Source organism: Cryptomeria japonica, chromosome 1, assembly GCF_030272615.1.
Source record: "Cryptomeria japonica chromosome 1, Sugi_1.0, whole genome shotgun sequence".
NCBI classification, from domain to species: Eukaryota; Viridiplantae; Streptophyta; class Pinopsida; order Cupressales; family Cupressaceae; genus Cryptomeria; species Cryptomeria japonica.
The window spans coordinates 324,241,508-324,261,619 of NC_081405.1; the positions used below are offsets into that span (position 1 = coordinate 324,241,508).

At 33.5% G+C, this 20,112-nt stretch overlaps 1 protein-coding gene and 1 non-coding gene across 3 annotated transcripts; one reads left to right on the top strand and one right to left on the bottom strand.

Annotated features, from left to right (window-relative positions):
• The first annotated feature begins 321 nt into the window (after positions 1-321).
• TRNAT-UGU (transfer RNA threonine (anticodon UGU)) lies at positions 322-394 on the top strand. Its single transcript has one exon. It is a non-coding gene; the product is annotated as a tRNA-Thr (tRNA).
• Positions 395-2,329: 1,935 nt separating this feature from the next.
• LOC131073159 (beta-glucuronosyltransferase GlcAT14A) lies at positions 2,330-10,698 on the bottom strand. Of its 2 annotated transcripts, XM_058009555.2 has the most exons (5): positions 10,563-10,698; positions 9,042-10,240; positions 8,041-8,116; positions 7,802-7,917; positions 2,330-3,303 (listed from the first exon to the last, which is right to left on the bottom strand). In XM_058009555.2, the coding sequence occupies exons 2-5, from the start codon at positions 9,628-9,630 to the stop codon at positions 2,795-2,797; spliced, it is 1,290 nt and encodes a 429-aa protein (XP_057865538.2). In that variant the 5' UTR covers positions 9,631-10,240; positions 10,563-10,698; the 3' UTR covers positions 2,330-2,794. The 2 variants fall into 2 exon arrangements, with proteins under 2 accessions (XP_057865538.2, XP_057865537.2); XM_058009554.2 differs by lacking the exon at positions 10,563-10,698 and having other exon boundaries at positions 9,042-10,556.
• Positions 10,699-20,112: the final 9,414 nt, after the last annotated feature.

Sequence of the window (20,112 nt, forward strand, 5' to 3'; positions counted from 1 at the left end):
ATTCATGCGATAATCCACATCTAGGACAATTTCATTATAGTAACCCTGATTAGGCTTAGTTATTGATAGAGTAAATTGATCCGTTATTTTAAGAACAAATTTTTTCAATTGAAAATCATCATTTAATGTTAATTCTTCTGGTTTACCGCTTGGCCACGCCCCATTGTTGCTTTATTTTAATAAATTAATATCAATTGACGCAATGTTTCATTTTAATCTGAATTGCATTATTCTAATTCGATTCACTATAATTCTAGCGATTTCGAAGAGATTTTTTCATTTCAGCCAATAAGTATGTGACTACATACTGCATGCATATGAGCCTGCTCAGCTCAGAGGTTAGAGCGTCACACTTGTAATGTGATGGTCATCGGTTCGATCCCGATAGCTGGCTCGTTTTTATTCTTTTCATTTCTTCCATTATCAACGTTGAAATCTATGAAATAAGGAAAAGACTCTTCCATTTCTGATCGCCAGTCCGCCAGGTCTGCCCTGGCATAATCTGTTTCAACTAGAAATGAATGATTGAAACATATCTTTTTTTCTCTCTACAATAGAAACCCATACGCCTTGTCATGCCATGACCACCAAGCAAGGAAAAGCTACATCATTTTCCAAAGAAATAAAATTCCCCAACTTGTTTTCTAATTTTCCCATTGCCTAGAGAATTAGGCAAGCTCATGTTTTGTACCTACGTTTTACTTATTAGACATAAGTTACTAATTATACTTTTCCTATGTTTTGTAGGTTCTCATGGAGAATGCATTCTAACGAAAGGACACACAATAAAATTCAACACAGTCCATTACATGGACTCCTAAGATATCATTTTGTCTTCAATATTTACTTTCATCCGTGATAGTGAGTGCTACATACTTTGAGATACATGATCATTACAAGATTTATATGCACCTCAAAGTGGGCACCAAATACAACAATAAAATTTGCATACTTATGCAGCTCCCCACTTAATTTTGCACCTATCTTGGGAGAATGTCTTAATACAATTATTTATCAACAAATGGTGGAATCTTGTACAAAGTTGAGATCAACCATTTGACTTTTACCTATCTCCAAATAAATTCCTCTACATTTGTCCACATCATCCATTCTTGTACATCTCTCCATATAGACAACATTATTGCACGTGCCATAATCACATTCCTTTTGTGCACAAATTTTACTATTATGCCACTATGGGTTATATTTGCAAGTGCGAGGATGGCCCTTAAATATACAGATTCAACCCCTAACTTTTCAAAATTCAAGTGCAGATTTGCCTAACTCCCACCCATTCACTTATGCCCTTGTATGTATGGACATAGACATACTTTTGCAGCCAACATCCTCTCATCTCCTCTCAACTAAAACAAATCTCTATGTTCAATTTTTAGCAGTGCTTATTGTTTTCAATTGAATGCCCTATTCTATACATAAGAAAAAATTATTTTCTTTTACAAAAATATATTCTAGTATTCAGTCTACAATATGAGTTTTTGACAGCCACAAACACACAAAAAGAACAAATTAGCTATAAGCTGAGGCGAGCTAATATTGGTATCCTACTATAGTACAACAAATTAGAAGTTGATCCACAAATATGAAACCTTAACGGGCCTAACAGAGTTTAAGAATCATATTTCCATCATATTTGTTCCATATGTGACTTAAATATAACAACAATTGTAAGACAGACACCTCAATGAGTCATTTATCTTGTAGGCGAAAAACACAAGGAAAAAGAATTAGTGTAAATTTTAATTCTAATTTAGATAAACTAGAGCTTTCATTAAAACTGGTGATACAAAAACCTCAGTTAAACAAAGAACTAGCAAAATGTTTCACACCACATTTGGTTAAAAAGGTCAACTTTTATGCATTTTGACAAATTAAACAGTTAATTGAAAGATGGGTGTCTTCAAAATGATTAAAGACAATGGGTTTGTTTGGTATAAAAGAATTGTATCAATACTCACTACAAGGATAAAGATATAGATACTTTTCTACTATACAACTGGACTATTTTCTTCACCGCTGTAATTAACATTTGTAAAAGACACAAACGAGAGCAGATAAACAATTATAGATTCCAGGTAATGTTACAAATTAAGGCCACCATCTTCCCTCTCCTGAACTTGGTCACTTTTGTTTGCCAACATCTTGTATGTATATATTTGAAGATTGTTTTTAACATTCATTTGCAAGAAGAAAATCACTAAATTGAATGTTCTATGCTAATTTACATCTTTTGACTTCCCTGATGCTTGACAGTGAAGGAAAACTTCAAACGCCAAAAATAGTAGTCTGCCACTAGTTAATGCTAAATAAGTACTGAAAATTACTAGTGATGATTTATGTTGCTTTAAATCGACTGTATTTCTTTTAATACATGAATTCAAAGAGATTATGATTGTTTGGTATAACAACTGTCTGCAACATTGAAAGGGTTGGGATAAAAACAGTTGATAAAAGAGTTCTGAAATATACAACCTCTTCTCTGATTACAGTCACGAAGTCAAGTTCCACAACTACAGAGCATAATTGATCTCTCTTTCGTAGAAGCCAAAATTGAGCATTTAATTGTAATCCCAGCTGCTACAACTGTAGGAATAAATCGTTGCCATCAACACTCAAATGTATTTTCAACTTTGAACAAAATCATAACTTTCTCTTTGCATTGATATATGCTGGGAAAACTTTTAAGAAGCAAATATTAGAATTGTGTTTCTTCAGAATTAGGAGACTTTCCAGCATGATAATCATATAACCCTTGCAACCCCTTTTAGTAAATGGGTTACTTGCATTGCTTATCACGAAAATTTTCATGTGCAAGCAGTTTCAACAGTAAGCCTTCTAGTCTTTTGGAACCAGGCCCAGGTCTTAGAGTTGTTGAATCGCCTCTCACATGACATGGATCCCTGTTGTCTGTCCCTATACACCATCCCCCGGGTGTGTATTGGCCATCAGAATGACCCAAAAGCTCTTTGTCTATTCTATCTAGAACTGGATCATCCTTTGGAAATTTCCGAGCAAATGGAGCACCACTTTGCACCATTTCATCAAAATGTTCTGAGGATAGGACTATCGGATGTTGCTTGGGTGGAGTATCCCACTTTATGAAGTGCAAATCATGATTGATAGTTGTATTCTGAAACTCCTGAGAATTGCAAGCAACAGTGTGAAAATAGCCTTCTGGTGATGAGATAAAGTTTGTATAATACATTAGAACCGTTCGAGGGAGATTGTCCCAACCCCATATACAGAACTCCAAAAAAGAACGTGTCAAAACCACCCATGCTGAACCTGCCATAACAAAAAAATTATGTGATCAGTTTTACTACAATTTCCTTCAGAGTGTAGAATAACATCCTTCCAAAGACACTTAAAGCCTTTTACATCAAAAATAACACTCTTTTCTGTTTGGCTGAACAGTGAACCAGATGGTACAATTTCTAAAGTTATCAGACAATATGTAAAAACAAAGAAAAAGAAAAAAAGTCAATCATAAAAGGCATTTCCAACTTCACAAATGATGATAAGATGCGATACCCTCCAAGTCTCCAGAGAAGAAATTGCAAAAAGCTTCCTCCTTATTTAAAACTAAAAATAAGCAAAAAACTACAACCATAGTGACAAAATGCACAAAGCTGACTCTGTGTAACAATCTCATTCCTTCATAGAATTGTGTGAGTTCCTTGTGGAAGAAATGACATTTGCAGACATAAAGGGATGGATCCATACTGTGTTGCTATTCACCCATCAAATTGTAAGTCTAAGAAGAGCGTTTATATTCATAACTAAACAAATAGACTTAGCATCATTCTCCTATCCACCTTATTCTGCTTAATTTTATTTTTTTAAATTAGGTAAAGCTGCTACAAATGTTTGCATATAGGGCTAACAGCCTACAACATATATCACCATCATTTGGCCTTTATGTTTGAATTTGATGACTTCAATGTCAAGTACTATGTGCTGGGTTTAGGATGCATATCACTGATTGTCAGAAAGAGTCACATCTGCACCCATGTAATTGACGCATTTTCCAATCCCTAAGAGCAAGATATGATGCATTTGATGAGCATAGGAGGTTGTCCCAAAACAAAAAGGGTTTTCTCCAGGACTCATCTCTTACCATTCACCAACGGCATCCACAAGCTTCGTGGCTTCAAGGTTGTATTCCATTCATTTTAATTGACATTCATTTTGGTAAACAATTGACATAAACATTTACTTGGTTGCCAACCGTATTTTCTATTTCTGTATGCTAAACCTCTGCAGTTGTGTGTAGCCTTCTATGCCAAATTTAGTGCAAGAGGGTGGAGAATTTGCTCATCCCATTGAATGAAAATATAATCAATATGCTTGAGAAAACTTCCAAAAGTAAGGAAAAACTCAGAATCCAAAAAGTTGATAAATAAGTTATAAGATTTTTTTATGCCAAAAAATACACCAACATGGCATATTCAAGTAGCATATCATTTGTGCAATATGCTATGCATACAATAGTTAAACAGAACATTGAGGTAGAAAAAGATAATGAGGACAACATAGTTGAGCACAAAGTGAACAGATTGTGCAGGCTGAGAATGCTGCTTGCCAACAAAAACAGAGGTCGATCATTGTTGACACCAATCCAAAATTTAAACTTGAAAGGCAATTTTGTGAACACATTTCTAGCAACCTGTATGTAAGAATTTCAATTATCTCCAAGCTTGCAAACATATGAAAGAAATATCTTGGATTGGTTGTGAGTTGGTACTAAAATCTTCTCTGAATAAAATTCAGTACTTCATGTACTGCCTGAAATTGTTTTGGAGAATAACACTACAGTTCGGTTCTGGCTTGTTTGAGGTTGGGTGTACTCTTTCTAGATATTTCAGATTTTAGTTTATAAAAGTATAAAAGAATAACTACAGATCTCCTTTCCAAAACTTTCAATCTTTTTGTTCTACGCATTTTTCAGATTTCATCAGTACCAGATATGATTTATAATAGTAGGAGAACTACTTTCTGGGCCTTTTGGAAGACACCTTAACAAAGAAGATTTTTTCAAAGAAATGGAGTATTAGTCCTACTCCTCATCAATCAAAATCCAGAATGGAAACTTATAATGAAGAATTTCCTTAAGACCCTTGTTTAACAGTACATGTTTGAGATTTTCAAAGGAGACCTAAACTTTAAAATGCTCCCTTGTGGAACTTTACGGCTCTAAAACAGAAACTACAAGGAAAAAAGGAAAAAGTTTAAATCCATGAAATTGTTGGAAATGTTCAAGGCCTTGATGATAGTCCTTACTCCTTACAAGCAAAAGGACTGAGAATGAAGTAGTGGCTGAAGTCTTATCCAATTATTGTGATCAACATCCTTTTGTGGCTGTTAAATTGAAATCCCCTTGAAGTAAAACTTCCACCAAAGAAAAGGGAAAAAGTTGTGAGCAACCTTTCAATACACGCCACTAGTGCAGCTATTCTAGAACCATATGTAGATGAAATAGACAGAAAATGCGGGTGTTGTATTTAGCTGAGAAATCATGGTTTTAAAGCATTTTTGCCAGGTTTGCCTCGAAAGTAAATAGTAGGTGTGGAGGTCCTTCATCATTTCAATGAAAGCAGTAGAAAGAATTGCCATAACACACAAAAGTCAAACGAATTGAACCTTTACATTGTCTTCCATAAATGGCATTTGCTGAAACACCATCGGCCATTAATTAATATAAGGTCAACCAGGTTTCCTTCCAGAATGTGCCAACTTAATGGTGAATTAGATGCATGTATAATTAAGAAAGCAACATCTCTATCTAAGATAGTTAAAGCTGGCCATTTGTCCAAAGATGCAATGCTTGGCAAAAGAATAAGTTTCAATGAGTATTTTAAAAGGCTAGGAAATTCTCCAGCATCTCGATCTACAATTGTTTTCCGAGCAAAGTAATTCAAGAAAAGGGAGCTGGTACAAAACCTGAAGGAAGTACCCTGGCATTATGAATGTTACTACATAATATAGCAAGCGTAAATCATTTATGCAGAAATATATTGATTATGGAATAATATGTCAAGTGTATGAATATGTTGGCTATTCAGGAATAAATCAACTATGTAGAAATAAGATGGGTTTGCAGGATTATGTCTGCTATATCTTGACGTAGTTGTCAAGTATTCATCAGTTAATAATAAATATTTCATTTAACCATTACTTATGAAGATAGTTACACATTGGTTAAGTAGTCATCATGAGGAATATGTCACAGGTGACAAAGAGCGTATGAAGCAGTTCTAAAAATGCCCATTAGGCTAAAAGTGAAAATGTGTTTTTGGGAAAATATCCAAGAGGATTGTTCATGGCCAAGTGCAGCGCTCTACCACTTTCAAAATAGGTTACAGAAACAAATAAAACCCTGTTTCAGTTTGAATCAAGTTAGGCCTGTTTTTTCTTAAGGTTTCAGATTTCAGTGTTGAAACAAAATAATAATAATTTCATTTTTGCTTTCCAATCCTTTTGCCGTAATCATTTTTTTCTTTAGTCATTTCCACTAGTTCACAGCAGGATCTCTGCCAACCCATATAAAAGAAGAGACCTTTAACAATTAGATGATATTTATGTCCCAAGAGAAATAAACTCTTGGAGCCAATGTGGAAGCAATGGCTTTATCCATTACATAAAACCATTTTGGACGATAGTTTTGATCTTTTAACATGCCTTTTGTTTTCTTGCAAACAATTATTATGTAACTTGTGTAACAGGGAATTAAGTGTATTTGATATATGTCTGAAACAATGAAAGGTTGCAAACTGTAAAATATACAGTCACCAACATTGTTTAAAAATCACAACTCGGCAAATCTCAGAAGACCCAATTTTCACTTGGACTCAGTGACTCACCAAAAACTTAGTAAAACTTGGCAAAACTCAGTATTGGGCAAGTTTCCAGCATGTATTCACCGAGTACTCATCACAAGTTCTGGCCTTCAACTTGCTGAAACTCACCCACAAGTGCATGGGCAAGTTACTCACAGTCCTCTGCAACTTGCAAATACTCGCAATTTCTGCAACTTTTCAGAATGACCCATGTATACCCAGATCTATTTATGAAAAAACATGCCCAGAGCCAAAGTATTTTTTCTTAAGTAAATTAATTTAAGAAATCCAAGCCATCAAAATTCTATTCTGCATCTTCCTGTTTGTGCACAAAAAGCAAAAACTGCATCACATAGTTTGGATCTATTTAGAAAGCATTCACAGAATAGAATTCCAAGAAAAGCTCCCTCTATTATAACATCTTGCAACAATACTTCCACTGCACTTAGAAACTTTTTCACTCTAATAAAACATAGGATTTAACTAAAATGTGCACAGAATATTCAACGTCATCCAAGGATCATGTCTTATGACAGCATTTTGGGTTGACAATTTGGCATAGGCTTCATCTTTAGACGCTTGGAGAAGATGAATGTGCATTATAAATGATAACCAGCGAAAAACTGAGACCTCAATATTTTGCATGTTTTACCTAATGTTTCCTTTTGTTATTTGAACACTTGACTCTCAATAATGTGGAAGAAAGGTCACGACAGTTGCTCCACTATTCAACTTTATAAGCAGCAACGACATAATTTGGATGATTTGAGTGTTTGAATATCAACAGATATCTATGAATCATAGACCATCCTAATCATTACATATATTTGTCACTGCCTGACAAATTCTTAGCTCCCTTGGCCAGAAAATTCAATTTTCTTTCTGCCAACAAAATTAAGGAAGAAAAAAGAGTCCAGCTCCTTAGACATGCAAGAATCAGGGACTACCTGTAAACAATTTGAATGCGGTTGGAATGGTTCGGTGCTGCGTAACCCAAAATATGTCAGATTTTTTTGATTGGTACAACCCTGGGTCGACAATGACAGGTTTAGCTCTTTGATACCTGCACAACCGAAAAACTGAACAAGAATGAAAATATATATCATAGAAAGTAAATTTCAAGATTGAACATTTACAAACAAATGATGCAAATGGAATATTAAGATATTGAACTTAAGATCCTTACAATTTCCATCCAATGTCGCTTGTGTGCTCAATGAAATTTAGGTCCTTAGGCAAGTAAGAGAAGACATGAAGTAAATCTGCATGACAATCAGGGAGTCAACTTCCTTTCTGCAAGTAAATGCAACATTTCAACTTTCTTAGTTTACTATATGCAATAGTCACAAAAATGTTTATAGTGATTTGAGGTCTCTGTCCAATTCTGTAGTACTTGTATTATGATGAAAGTAGTCTATGTCCAATCATGTAGCTCTTGTAATATGATGAACTTCTAATCATTCAATATAATATTATTTGAAATGAACGTAGCAACTCATTTCTTGTCCATCCACTGACTCGAACTCACGTGATAGAACAATCTTATAAAGAACTTTCAAGTTTCAACAAAAATAAAAGCTTAAACTTCTTTTCTGTCAGGCAAATGCAAGACTTTAACTTTCCTAGCTTCATTTAAGCAAAAGTCACAAAATAACAAAAGTGAAAACCAGTCTATGTTCAATTGCAGAGCACTTTTATTAAGTACTATATTCTTTAAAATGAATACAGGGACTTGCTACATATCAGTCCGCTAATTCCAACCCAGCTAATCCAGCAGTCACATGAAGAACCTTCAATAAAAGAAAGGCGGACACATTTTATAAGGAAATGATGTTCAAAATAAAAACTGTGAATTCAAAATTATTTTCCCAAGTTTAACACGATTGTGTAATGTAATGTGTAAAACCAATGACAAAACAACCAGGTAATGCCTATTGCACTTTCCAAGCATGTAACCTACATATGTTTTCTCTATCTGCCCTGGATCCTCCAAGTTCAAGAATTTCCATTTAATAATATGTTTGTGTGTCTCAATGATAAATAAGTTCAGTACCTTTGTGGCACATACAAGCTTTGACAACCAGTATTCGGACATAGCAAAATAGATCGTTCCTTGGAACATTTACAAAACCAATTCTTAGTGAAAATAAAGGTGCGCAAAAACAAAATTGTGGGAAGATAGCCTACCATCTTGTGTAACCAGTGGATAATCAGATGCACTGAGGTTGATAAACCAATCCCATTCTTTACTTTGTTTTAGCAGAATTGCCACAGCATGCAGTGTAGAAGCTATCATAGTCGGCCCTTTATATGTGACGAGATTGGCCTTACCTACAACATGAACATTGCTTGCTTCCATAAACGTAGGCTCTGCTTTTACATATTTTGCTAGTTCAATCCTTTCCCTTGGAGGGGCCTCAAGGTCTAAATGCAACAAATAATGATTTCGAGGATGATAAAGAGCCTGTAAAGTCCTCCTCATCCTCTGACCATCTCCTTTAGTTCCAGAAATAAGGTATGCAATTCTTGGAGGCTCGGGTAGTTCACTAAGGGGAAGCTGAACTATATCAGACTCCAAAATTTTACCATCAGAATCATATGCAATTTTGAGATGACGTCTTTCATAAGATGATGAACTGGGCTCCATCCCAGATGATCCAAAGTGGACTGTTGCCAAAACAAAAATAGTTAATGATACCACAGAACTGGCTATCAGTGGAAGAAGCCATTTTCTTTCCATGGATCCAAAGCCAAAGTGATAATAAGTCTTTCGCATCACTACACATCCAGACCTTCCTTCCTTTTAGAACAAAATCCTATCTCCGAATGCTTGTTAGAGCCCCAAAGCAGAACACCTTCTGTTAATGCATTCAGGGCTCAAGTATTGATGTAGTAACATAGGAATTGATGTGACTGCTAGAGTAGTTATGCCTTCTTGATCAAGGAGCTGGAAATCACGTTCTGGCAGCGCCCTTGAATTACTGATGCTCCTGGCAGAATTTGAACCCAACCATCCTCTCTAAGCTTCAAAATAATTTGTTTTCCACCTCAATTACATAATAGTTTTCAAAGATAAAGCACACCAAGACAACCCATCGCAGATCATGAGGATCACATGCACAAACAACATAGCAGTCGGTCATCACACATACCAACAGAGGGCAATTTCCATGACATGTTTTAAATAAAGTTGCACTTCTTGTTGATGCATATTGTCCTTCCAGATTATTGCCTTTATATCAAACCATCATAAGGCCTGAGGGTGGTTGCAGAAGCAACTGTGCAGAATATATAGACAATGTTTATATGCCAGCATTTGGGCAAAAGTGTTTTCTGTTATATCTACAAACCAGACGATTTATCTGCACGTGTCTCCATATCAAGGCCTATTAGGGCATACCCACAAGTCATCAACACCTAAAAATAAACAACAAAAAAATGGATATATAACCCAACCATCCACCTCATCTCAAAACTGAATATACCAAGAAAAGTAGATATGCTACACAGATTAAGTTCTTCACTTTAAAATCGAACATGCCCCCGAAAAATGCCTTACAGATCTGAACCACGACTCATCCACAATTTTGAAGAGCACACAATTTTTTCAAGAAATTTCTAAGTCACCATAAATTGCAGGAAATTTTTTTGATTGCTAGGTGCCCGTTAATACCAAGTAAACAAGGGAATATAAAGAGAACTATTTACCTGATTCTACTATTATATGAAACACAGCAGGTATCCTTTGGATTCTTTTCTTTTTGAAGTTTTGGATGTCACCCACCACAGGAAAAAAATTTGTGCAGAGGGAGAATTGAGATTCTAAACTAAAACTGCATTTAAGTAAAATGTTATGTTTGTGTGATTCCAGGGGCATTTGGTAGTTGGGCATTACCTAACTCCTAATAGACAATGGATTTTGGTTTGGGAGTGTGGGATTGAAGTAATGAAATGGAATGAAACTGGTATTTCGTCCGACATGGGGTTTACGTTTATGAAAATGCCTTTTTCATGTGCTCTGGATTGCGCCTCAAGATATGAGGAGTAGCTGGAGCCAACGATTTAGTTCGGATCTTGTGAGAAATCAGAGGGAAATATGTAACATGATCGTTGAAAATTTCTAGGTTATTCCTCTTTTGCGCTGATCGTGGGCTTAAATCCCATCCCACGGAATAGCGGGGCTTGTTACAGCAATTTTTTTTATTTTTATGTTTACTATAAATATATTTAAGATATTTTTAATTTACAATTTTAGTAAATTATTTTTATTTATCATGTTTATGATATTGTATAAAAGTATTTATTGTTGATTTAGAAGTAGGTCAATAATAGTTTGATATTTGATATCATATAAAGGTATTTATTGTTGATGATTTAGAAGTAGGCCAATAATAGTTTGATGTTTGATATTATATTTTTGTAAATTAAATATATCTCAATGTTAGTTTGATGTTTGATATCATATTCTTGTAAATTAAATCTATCTCAATGTTGTTAGATTCATGAATATTATAATTGTTAGTGATTAAATTCGTTCCAAATATAATTTATAATAGGTGTATTTAAAATTGAATTTTTTAATTAGAATAAAATTATGTAATAATTATTTTTTTATTTATATTGTTTATTATAATTATATCAAGATAACTATAACATAAATAATGTTTATACATAAAGAGAAAGTGTCAATAATTTAATACAAATATTATTTTTATAATAATATTAATATATTAATTATATTATTATTATTAAGTTATTTTAATTTTGGAGAGCTAAAAGTTATTTTATTTATTAAAATCATTTTGTTTACTTAGAATTATTTTATTTTAATTTAAAATTATTCAAATATTTATTTTATTTATATTTTTTATTTAAGAATTATTTCTTGATATTTTTTATTTAACTAAAAGTTATTTTATTATTATTTTAATTATTTTAAATTTCAAAATTATTTATATCATTTTTTTAAAATTGAATAGTTTTTAATGATATAAATACTAGCATACATATAAGGAATATAGGTAAAGTATGAGAAAGATATCATATTTGTTCATTATTCTACTTAAAAATTGTTGTGGCAAATATGAAAGAACATTAACATCTAAATAAAATTGCTATGGTGAACATGTCAAATTTTGGTTTAACTAATGTGTTTTTGTTGAAACATTAGGAAATGCCAAGCAACTACTATTACCAATTTTGCATGGTTAACACTAATGGTAGGCTAACAACATATACATATTTATCCAGTTCCCTACTCCAAGAGATTCATGAGTCATTGTGTTCAACTTTGCTCTTTTGTTATTATATTGGCTCCAAACTCCATTTCAAAGCTTGAGCAAAAAGAGATTACCCTACATATATCAAAACATTTTTAATATTAAAAAGAATGTCATATAGCCATCGAGCAATGCTTACCACTAATTAAGGTTTTCATTAAACAACTTGTAAATATTGAATTATTTATGTAAAGAATGTTAGAATTCGTGAATGTGAATCTCACAATCCCAGTTGTCTTCTGCAAGAATACCTATCACACATAAAGAGAGAATTGAACAACAAAGAATAATTGAAGACAATTAAAAATAATTGAATGTATTGCTTTGAAATTGTTTAATTATAATGAAGGATGTGACATCCTTATAAAGAAATCTAACTCTAAAGATAGAAACCCTAAATGGTGGAGTCTACAAGATAGACTGGGAGTTAAAAAAGAATGCATGAATCAGTCATGTATTCACAAAAAGCATAATAGACTAATTAATGCATGAAACTCTTGAAATTATAAACATAGTTTGCTTTTCCTAGTTTACATTATGCATGGAGATAAATATTAATTAATTATTCATAATTAATTAATTAACTAACTAATAAATGCCAATAATTAATTACTAAGTAAGGCATCGATTATTTAGCAAATAAATGCAATTAAGTGAATAATTAATATATAAATTATTTACTCCAACACCCCACCTGAATGCATAACTAGGAGAGAGGCAAAGATATAGGAAAAAGCATGCAAAGATGTATGCAAGATGAGTCTCGGCCTAAAGCCTAATTAGGTACCCATAAACAAACATGCAAGTTTCTTAGAAACGGAGCAAAGGAGAAACCCAGTGGGAACAAAACTTCTCTCCGAAAGAGAAACAAAAAAGAAAGTACAAAACCAATGTCTCAAGAGACTCTCTCAATAACATATGTACTACTAACCCCCCCCCCCCCCCAATGAGAGAGGATTGAAGCTTCAAAGCCCCCCCAGAATGATAGAACCCTTGTGCCAATGATCAAACCAATGTGGCTCCAATGTGGAGGAAACAAAGTCAACGGACAAAGAAGAGGAAAAACCTATATGTAAGGCAAAACTAGAAGGCCTAGATGTTGATCAAAGGAGAACACATGATGATCCTAAAAAGGAATCTCCAATGATGGTGGGATAATAGATGTGTTGAATCTGTCATCTGAGAGGGAATGAACGTCCTCTGATATGTCAACAATTGTAGTAGTGGGCTCAATGCATGGAGCTATAATGTCAGGCAGTGGTGAAGAGGAATCATGTTGAATAGATGCAAACTCAACATGAGGATGAGGTGCAGAAGTCACAACACTGGTCTCAGGAACAACACATAAGTTCAAGTGACCTTACTTCACCTCAACATGCTCTCTTCAAAAAAGAGAGGAATTCTCAGACAATGGAGAAGATGGACCAAAATGAGAAAAGGAGTACAAGCGGGAAGAATGATCAATTGTCCTTGTAGCAACAATGTCTCTAGTCTCACTGTCTTTGATGTGCACTAAATCTCATGTAAACTCAATTGCCTTCCTTGTCCCACTATGAGCAATCTGATAAATAGAGAGAAGGTTAATAGACAAAGATGGGACACAAAGTACATCATTGAAAGTATTGTCATCAATGTCGATATAACCCTTCCCACATACTGTCATAACAGTGTTGTTTCCCATCAAGATGTGTGGTGTATGAGAAGCCTAAAAAGATGAGAAAATATCCTAAGAAGATGCCATATGGTGTGAAGCACCCGAATCCAGTAGCCATCGAGAAGAGGGTGAACTAGTGGTTGCACATAAGCATGACCCTTTCCATTGGACTGTCCATCTGTCTAGAATGAAGGAGAAGAAGAAGACCTATCAAAAGACGAAGAAGAAATATTGCTCTTTGCAAGAAGAGTAGTCAAATCTGAAATTTGTTTCTCATATCCATCAAACTCCTTCTGATGACAATATGACTCATTATGCCCTTGATTTTTACAATAAGCACAAATAGGTCTTTCTCTCTTCGATGATTCTCCCTTAGGAGAAGGTGAACCAGAGGTGTTTTGTGAAGTGGAATCCTTTCCTTTCCCTGTGGTCTTTGGATTCTATTTCTTTCCTTTGCTAGATGAAGCCTTTGTGTTTGTCTAAGGTGGAGTAGTAACAAGCGTTGAAGATTTTGAAGGCTTCAATGTACCCATATGAATCAACTTGGACTATTCTCACATGAGTTGAATGGAAAACTCATCAAGAGAAGGCATGGTGTAGTTGGAGCCCAAAGCATCCTTTATAGCATAGAAGGTAGAAACAAAGACAGAATAATTCAGACCAAGCTTTGCAAGAATAGAAAGGATCAACTGGTTCATCTTTCTTCTCAATGCCTGACTGCTTTAACTGAAGCCTCAAGGACTTAATCTTTGTGAAGAGGTATTGGATCGTGTCAAAATCAAAAGGATTTAGACATATCAACTCATTCTCCAACTGATAACTCCTGAGTGTGTCATGCTTACCAAATAGAAGCTCAAGTTGTGCCCAAACTTATTGCGGTGTATTGCAAGACTCAACATGAAACAAGAGATTAGAAGAGATACTCATGCAAAGAGTGTCAAAGGCCTCATCACATATATGTTGAACCATTTCCTATTTTCTGCAGCACCTGTAGGTTCGAGTTTTGTACCCTTGGTGACTTGATACAACCCCAACTTCTTCAGAGTGATCTCAATGTGAGGCTTCCACTTGAGAAAACTAGAAGTGGTAAGAAGAGGCATATTGCTTTTTTCCATGATGCTGGAAAAAGTACAGATCTAAGATAAGAAAAATACAGTAATAGATCCCAAAAATCAGAACTTAATACCTCTAACAAGTAGTATTGCAGAGCTCAAATTACACGGAGGCAGAATAGGACTAGAACATGCACTGTTGACTTCATAAGGAAGAAATAGAAATTTGGTAAAAAACCTACAAATAAGGATTTGAGATCTAGATGGAGCTCTGAATCAGCTTTTTGGTGATATTTCGTTTACGAAAACGGAGTCTGGATGCACAAGATATGCCCTTGAGAGTGCAAACTGCAACTTCTGACTTCAACTAGCAAAAAAGCCTACTAAATGAAAAAAACAGAAAAAAAAAATACCTACATAAATCAATTTGTCTCGGAAAGAGCTTGGTTTTCGCGATTTCGACTCCGTATGCTCAAGTTATGAGCAAAATACCAACCGCTGCTTTTTTTGAACTCTGAAGGGCTAAAATAGAGAAAATCAACTAAATTTAAAAGAGCTCCAAATTTAGTGGGTCCGTACCGCTGACATCAGCATAACGTCAGTGGCTGGAAAAGTTGTTGACTTTGACTTCCTTTATTTCAATTGACTAAAAAATTAACCTTTTTGAAATAACATGCACCTAATTGATTTTTTTTTTGTTTGTTTAAAAAAAAAATTAAAAAACCCAACAATCAAATTTTTTTATACTAGCCAGTTGATTTTTTTTTGGAAAAATTTCTGACGCAGGTGCAGGTACAGTCGTATAGATTTTTTGTACCTCGAAAAATGTGCCAAAAAAAAATCATGCCCCAGATGTCCCTTTCACCAAAAATAGGCAAATTATATATCAAAATTCATGGAATCGGCCATCTGAATCCAACCGTGAGGTCCTTTTGGGCCCAAAAGGCTCCAAATTTTTAGGTACTCTCTGCAACAGAGAAAACCCTCTAACTTCGAACCCTTGCAAAATGGACTCTATATATTGGATTTCAGCGAAACGAAAGGCGATCCTAACTTTCTCAAGCCTTCTAGAACTAATTGTGTGATCCAAATTAACCCAAGATGAACAATTTGTTGTGCATGCAAATAATCTCCAAAAAAAGCGAACAAGAATCTTCAATTCTGGTGCTCTGATACCATGTTAGAATTCATGAAATGAGAATCCCACAAGCCCAATTCTGCAAGAATCCCTGTCACACATAAAGAGAGAATTGAACAACAAAGAATAATTGAAGACAATTAACAATAATTGAATGTATTGCTTTGAAATTGCTTAATTACAATGAAGGATATGACATCCTTATAAAGAAATCTAACTCTAAAGATAGAAACCCTAAATGGTGGAGTCTACAAGATAGACTGGGAGTTAAAAAAGAATGCATGAATCAGTCATGTATTCACAAAAAGCATAATAGACTAATTAATGCATGAAACTCTCGAAATTCTAAGCATAGTTTGTTTTTCCTAGTTTGCCTTATGCATGGAGATAAATATTAATTAATTATTCATAATTAATTAATTAACTAACTAATAAATTCCAATAATTAATTACTAACTAAGGCATCGATTATTTAGTGAATTAATGCAATTCAGTGAATAATTAATATATAAATTATTTACTCCAACAAAGAAAAACAAAATTTCTAACTTAGCCATTTGAGAATGTTACTCTGATTGATAACAAAAGATCTCAAATTGAAACATCCTCCTTATCATGTTGCTCTATACAATAAGTCATCTTAGAAAGCACAATATTTGAAATACATTGCATTATTTATATTCTTTTGAATCACAATGTTGAACTTGTTTCAAAATTCTTATAAGACATTTTCATAATTTGCTAGCCTAGCCTTTTAATACTAGATGAGAAGCTTGATAGTCTTTTGATACTAGCAAATTTCACTAAAATCCAACTAAAATAGAGAAATTAAATTAGCACTGGCTCCTCAAAGCCCACACCCCAAATAAAAAAAGAAACCATTGCCAACAAAACCCTAACCTACTAAACTCTCTAAAGAAAAACTTTAAAAAGAGAACAAAATAAAACCACATATGCAAGGCTACATTTTTAGAACGTTATCTATGTGGCTTCTTCACTTCCCCTCTTGCCTCAAATCGAAATAAGCACAAATCAAGAGGGAAAAAAAAAACCTTCAACTCAAAACTCTAATAACAATTATTTGAATGCATAGAGAAGAACTGCAAATTGATTGGACTATAGGTACAAGCTAACGGATCTTTAATTTAATTTTAATTATTTAAGTTAATTTATTTAATTTAATGTAAAAATGGTCTCTCTAAAGTAAGAGTTTAGAAGATGTCTTTTGTTTACATAACGGATCTTTGAGTGATTTTGAGATTATGAATTCAATTTATTATGGGTCGAGTTTAAATGACCAACACTTAATTTAAGTTAAAATTCTATTATTTTTGTTATTTAATTTAATTTCATTGATATTCACAAGGATGTCAAATTAAATGTATTTAGTTTTTATTAACCAGCATTTTGACCATAATTAGGCAATTTAATTTTAGTTCACTTATTTTTAATTTAATTTAATTTAAGTTATTTTATTTTATTTTATAATTCTTAAACAATTATTAAATTTTAATTATCTTAAAATTTATTATGTTATGGTTTCCATTTTTTAGAAAGGGTTTCTTCAAAGTAAGAGTTTATCATAGAAATCAAGTTTAAATGACTAGCAATTGCACTTAATTTTTGTTATTTAATTTATTATAGCAATCGAGTTTAAATGACCATCATTTAATTTAATTTAATTTTAGTTATTCTTTAATTCCATTGACACTCACAAGCATTTTAAATTAAATGTTTTGACATCCATATGTGAATTTAATACACCTAAACGTAATTAATATGTATTAAATAAAAAAAAACTTTTACGAAATGTTTCACTCTACTATATTTTTGCTTGGAATTTGATGAGAACCCTTATTTGGCATAAGAAAATTGTATGAGAGTTTGGTCATTTCAATGTCTTTCATTTGACATTTAAGAAAAATATTAATTTTTATGTGTGTGTAAGTGTGTGTGTGTGTGTGTGTGTGTGTGTGTGTGTGTGTGTTGATAAATTAGTGATATATGCAAAAATCTTAAATTTACTAGGTTTCTAAATTCATATTGTAGGATTTGATAATCAACCAAAGAAGTCAAGATTCAGCTACAAGCAAAACACCTATCACACAAAGAGATCAAGCGAAAAATGTATGCTCTATAACAACCAAAGAATTCTATATTATTACACAACACAATATTGGAGGTACAATTACAATGAATGAATCAATCCTTATAAAGGATGAATGAAACCCTAGGTGCAAGCCCTAATGCTAAAATTAGGAGAACTAAAGAAATGCAAAGTAGGAGCTAAATTAAGCTCTACTACATCTAGAAACCAAACTCTACATGACCAAAAGGCACCTAAGTTTAGCTTAAGTGAAAAAGAAATTAAAGAACCTAATTAACAAATAATTAGATAATTGTCCTAAAATTAATCCAACACCCCTCCCCGCCCCCCCCTTAAGAATAACTTAGGGATAAGCTAAAGATCTAATGTTGAATGCAAAATGCATGCATGAATGAGTCTCGACAATAAGACCTGATTAGGTGCTCATGTGCAAAGCAATGCAACTCACACCAATGAGGCATCTCTAAATGGAGAAAAGAAGAAAAACCACATGGGAAAAAACCCCTCTCCAAAAGTGAGATGCAATGAAATTAAAAAGGTACTACATGTGACTAAGATGAAGGACTCCAAGTGGCTCCCCAAGTATAAAGTCGGTCACAAAAGTACTTACAACGAATATTCCCCCATAAGAGAGAGAGAAGAAGAGATGATGTATCCCCCGATAAGAGAGAAGCTCAAATGTCGAAGATGAAGGCTCGATAACATATGTTGATGAAGATCCAAGAATGACAAACCATGTTCCTTCCCTTAGGAAGAAACAAATCAAGAGGTCAAGGATAAAATAACTCCATGCAAGGAGATGGAATGAAAAGTCTCATGATGTGTACCATGGAAGACTATTGTAATGTCCCATTTTGGGAGGACACTAAATCTTGCTCAATATACTTGTAGAATTATTGCAAGATATGTATTTTTAGTATGTTGTGGTGATTCAATTTGATGGTGTTTCCCTGTTATATATATATATATATATATATATATATATATATATATATATATATATATATATATATATATATATATATATATATATATATATATATATATATATATATATATATATATATATATATATATATATATATCTGTGTGTGTGTGAAAATCCTTTCTATTCCATTGGGTCTAATTCTTTGGTTATTGATTTATTGTTTCCTCTTCTTTTCCTTTGATGTTTGCTTTATTATTATTTGTAGATTTATATTTATGTTTTTATCTCTTTGATAAATGTTCATATCATTCTCCCATATTTTCTTATAATTTTTATTTAGTTCTACTCCTAAATCTTCTTTTAGTGCTTCAAATATTTTGTTCTATTCAATGGATCCTTGTTTCTCAAATGAAAATTTCTCCACTTTATATCCTTCAATGTGGAGAGTCGCACCTATTCTTAATGGTCACAACCTCTCGCAATTACCACCCTTCAAAAGGGTCACAAACTTCCATCATTGCTGCCCCTTTGAAAGAGTCACTTCCTTATCTTCTTCCCATTAATCTTGCTTAATTCCTTTGCTCCCTTCTTTCTTCCCTTTTTCCTCTTTTTGCCCCAAATGAAGTTCTCTTCTCTCCCTTTTATATCTCTATAATGGTGAAAAAATAGGGTTTCCACAATTAGATATATGAAAACCGCTAATTTTTACTTAGGGACCAATTACATTAAAGAGGGGTAAACCCAATGGATCTAGCAATAAATCAACAAGAATAAGGGCTGAGAATTCAAATGGATTTACTAGATTTGAATTGATTGCCCTCTTTTAAATCGAATTGTGAAAATGTTGAAATTAGGGTAAATGTGTTGGGATTGATGTAAAAAATGCATGAACAGTGAGCTACAGTCGTTAGATTGAGCCACACACCTGAATTTGAGGAATGCAAATGTATTTGGATTTGTTCCCAGAAGGAGCTACTAATTTGTCAAGATCAAAACGGTGGTCGCTCTGGTCCTCCGCACTTTTCAGACTCCAATGAGGGATTGGCTCGTCACTATGAATAAAACCAATTCTAAATATCGTAGCTTTGTACCTATTCCTA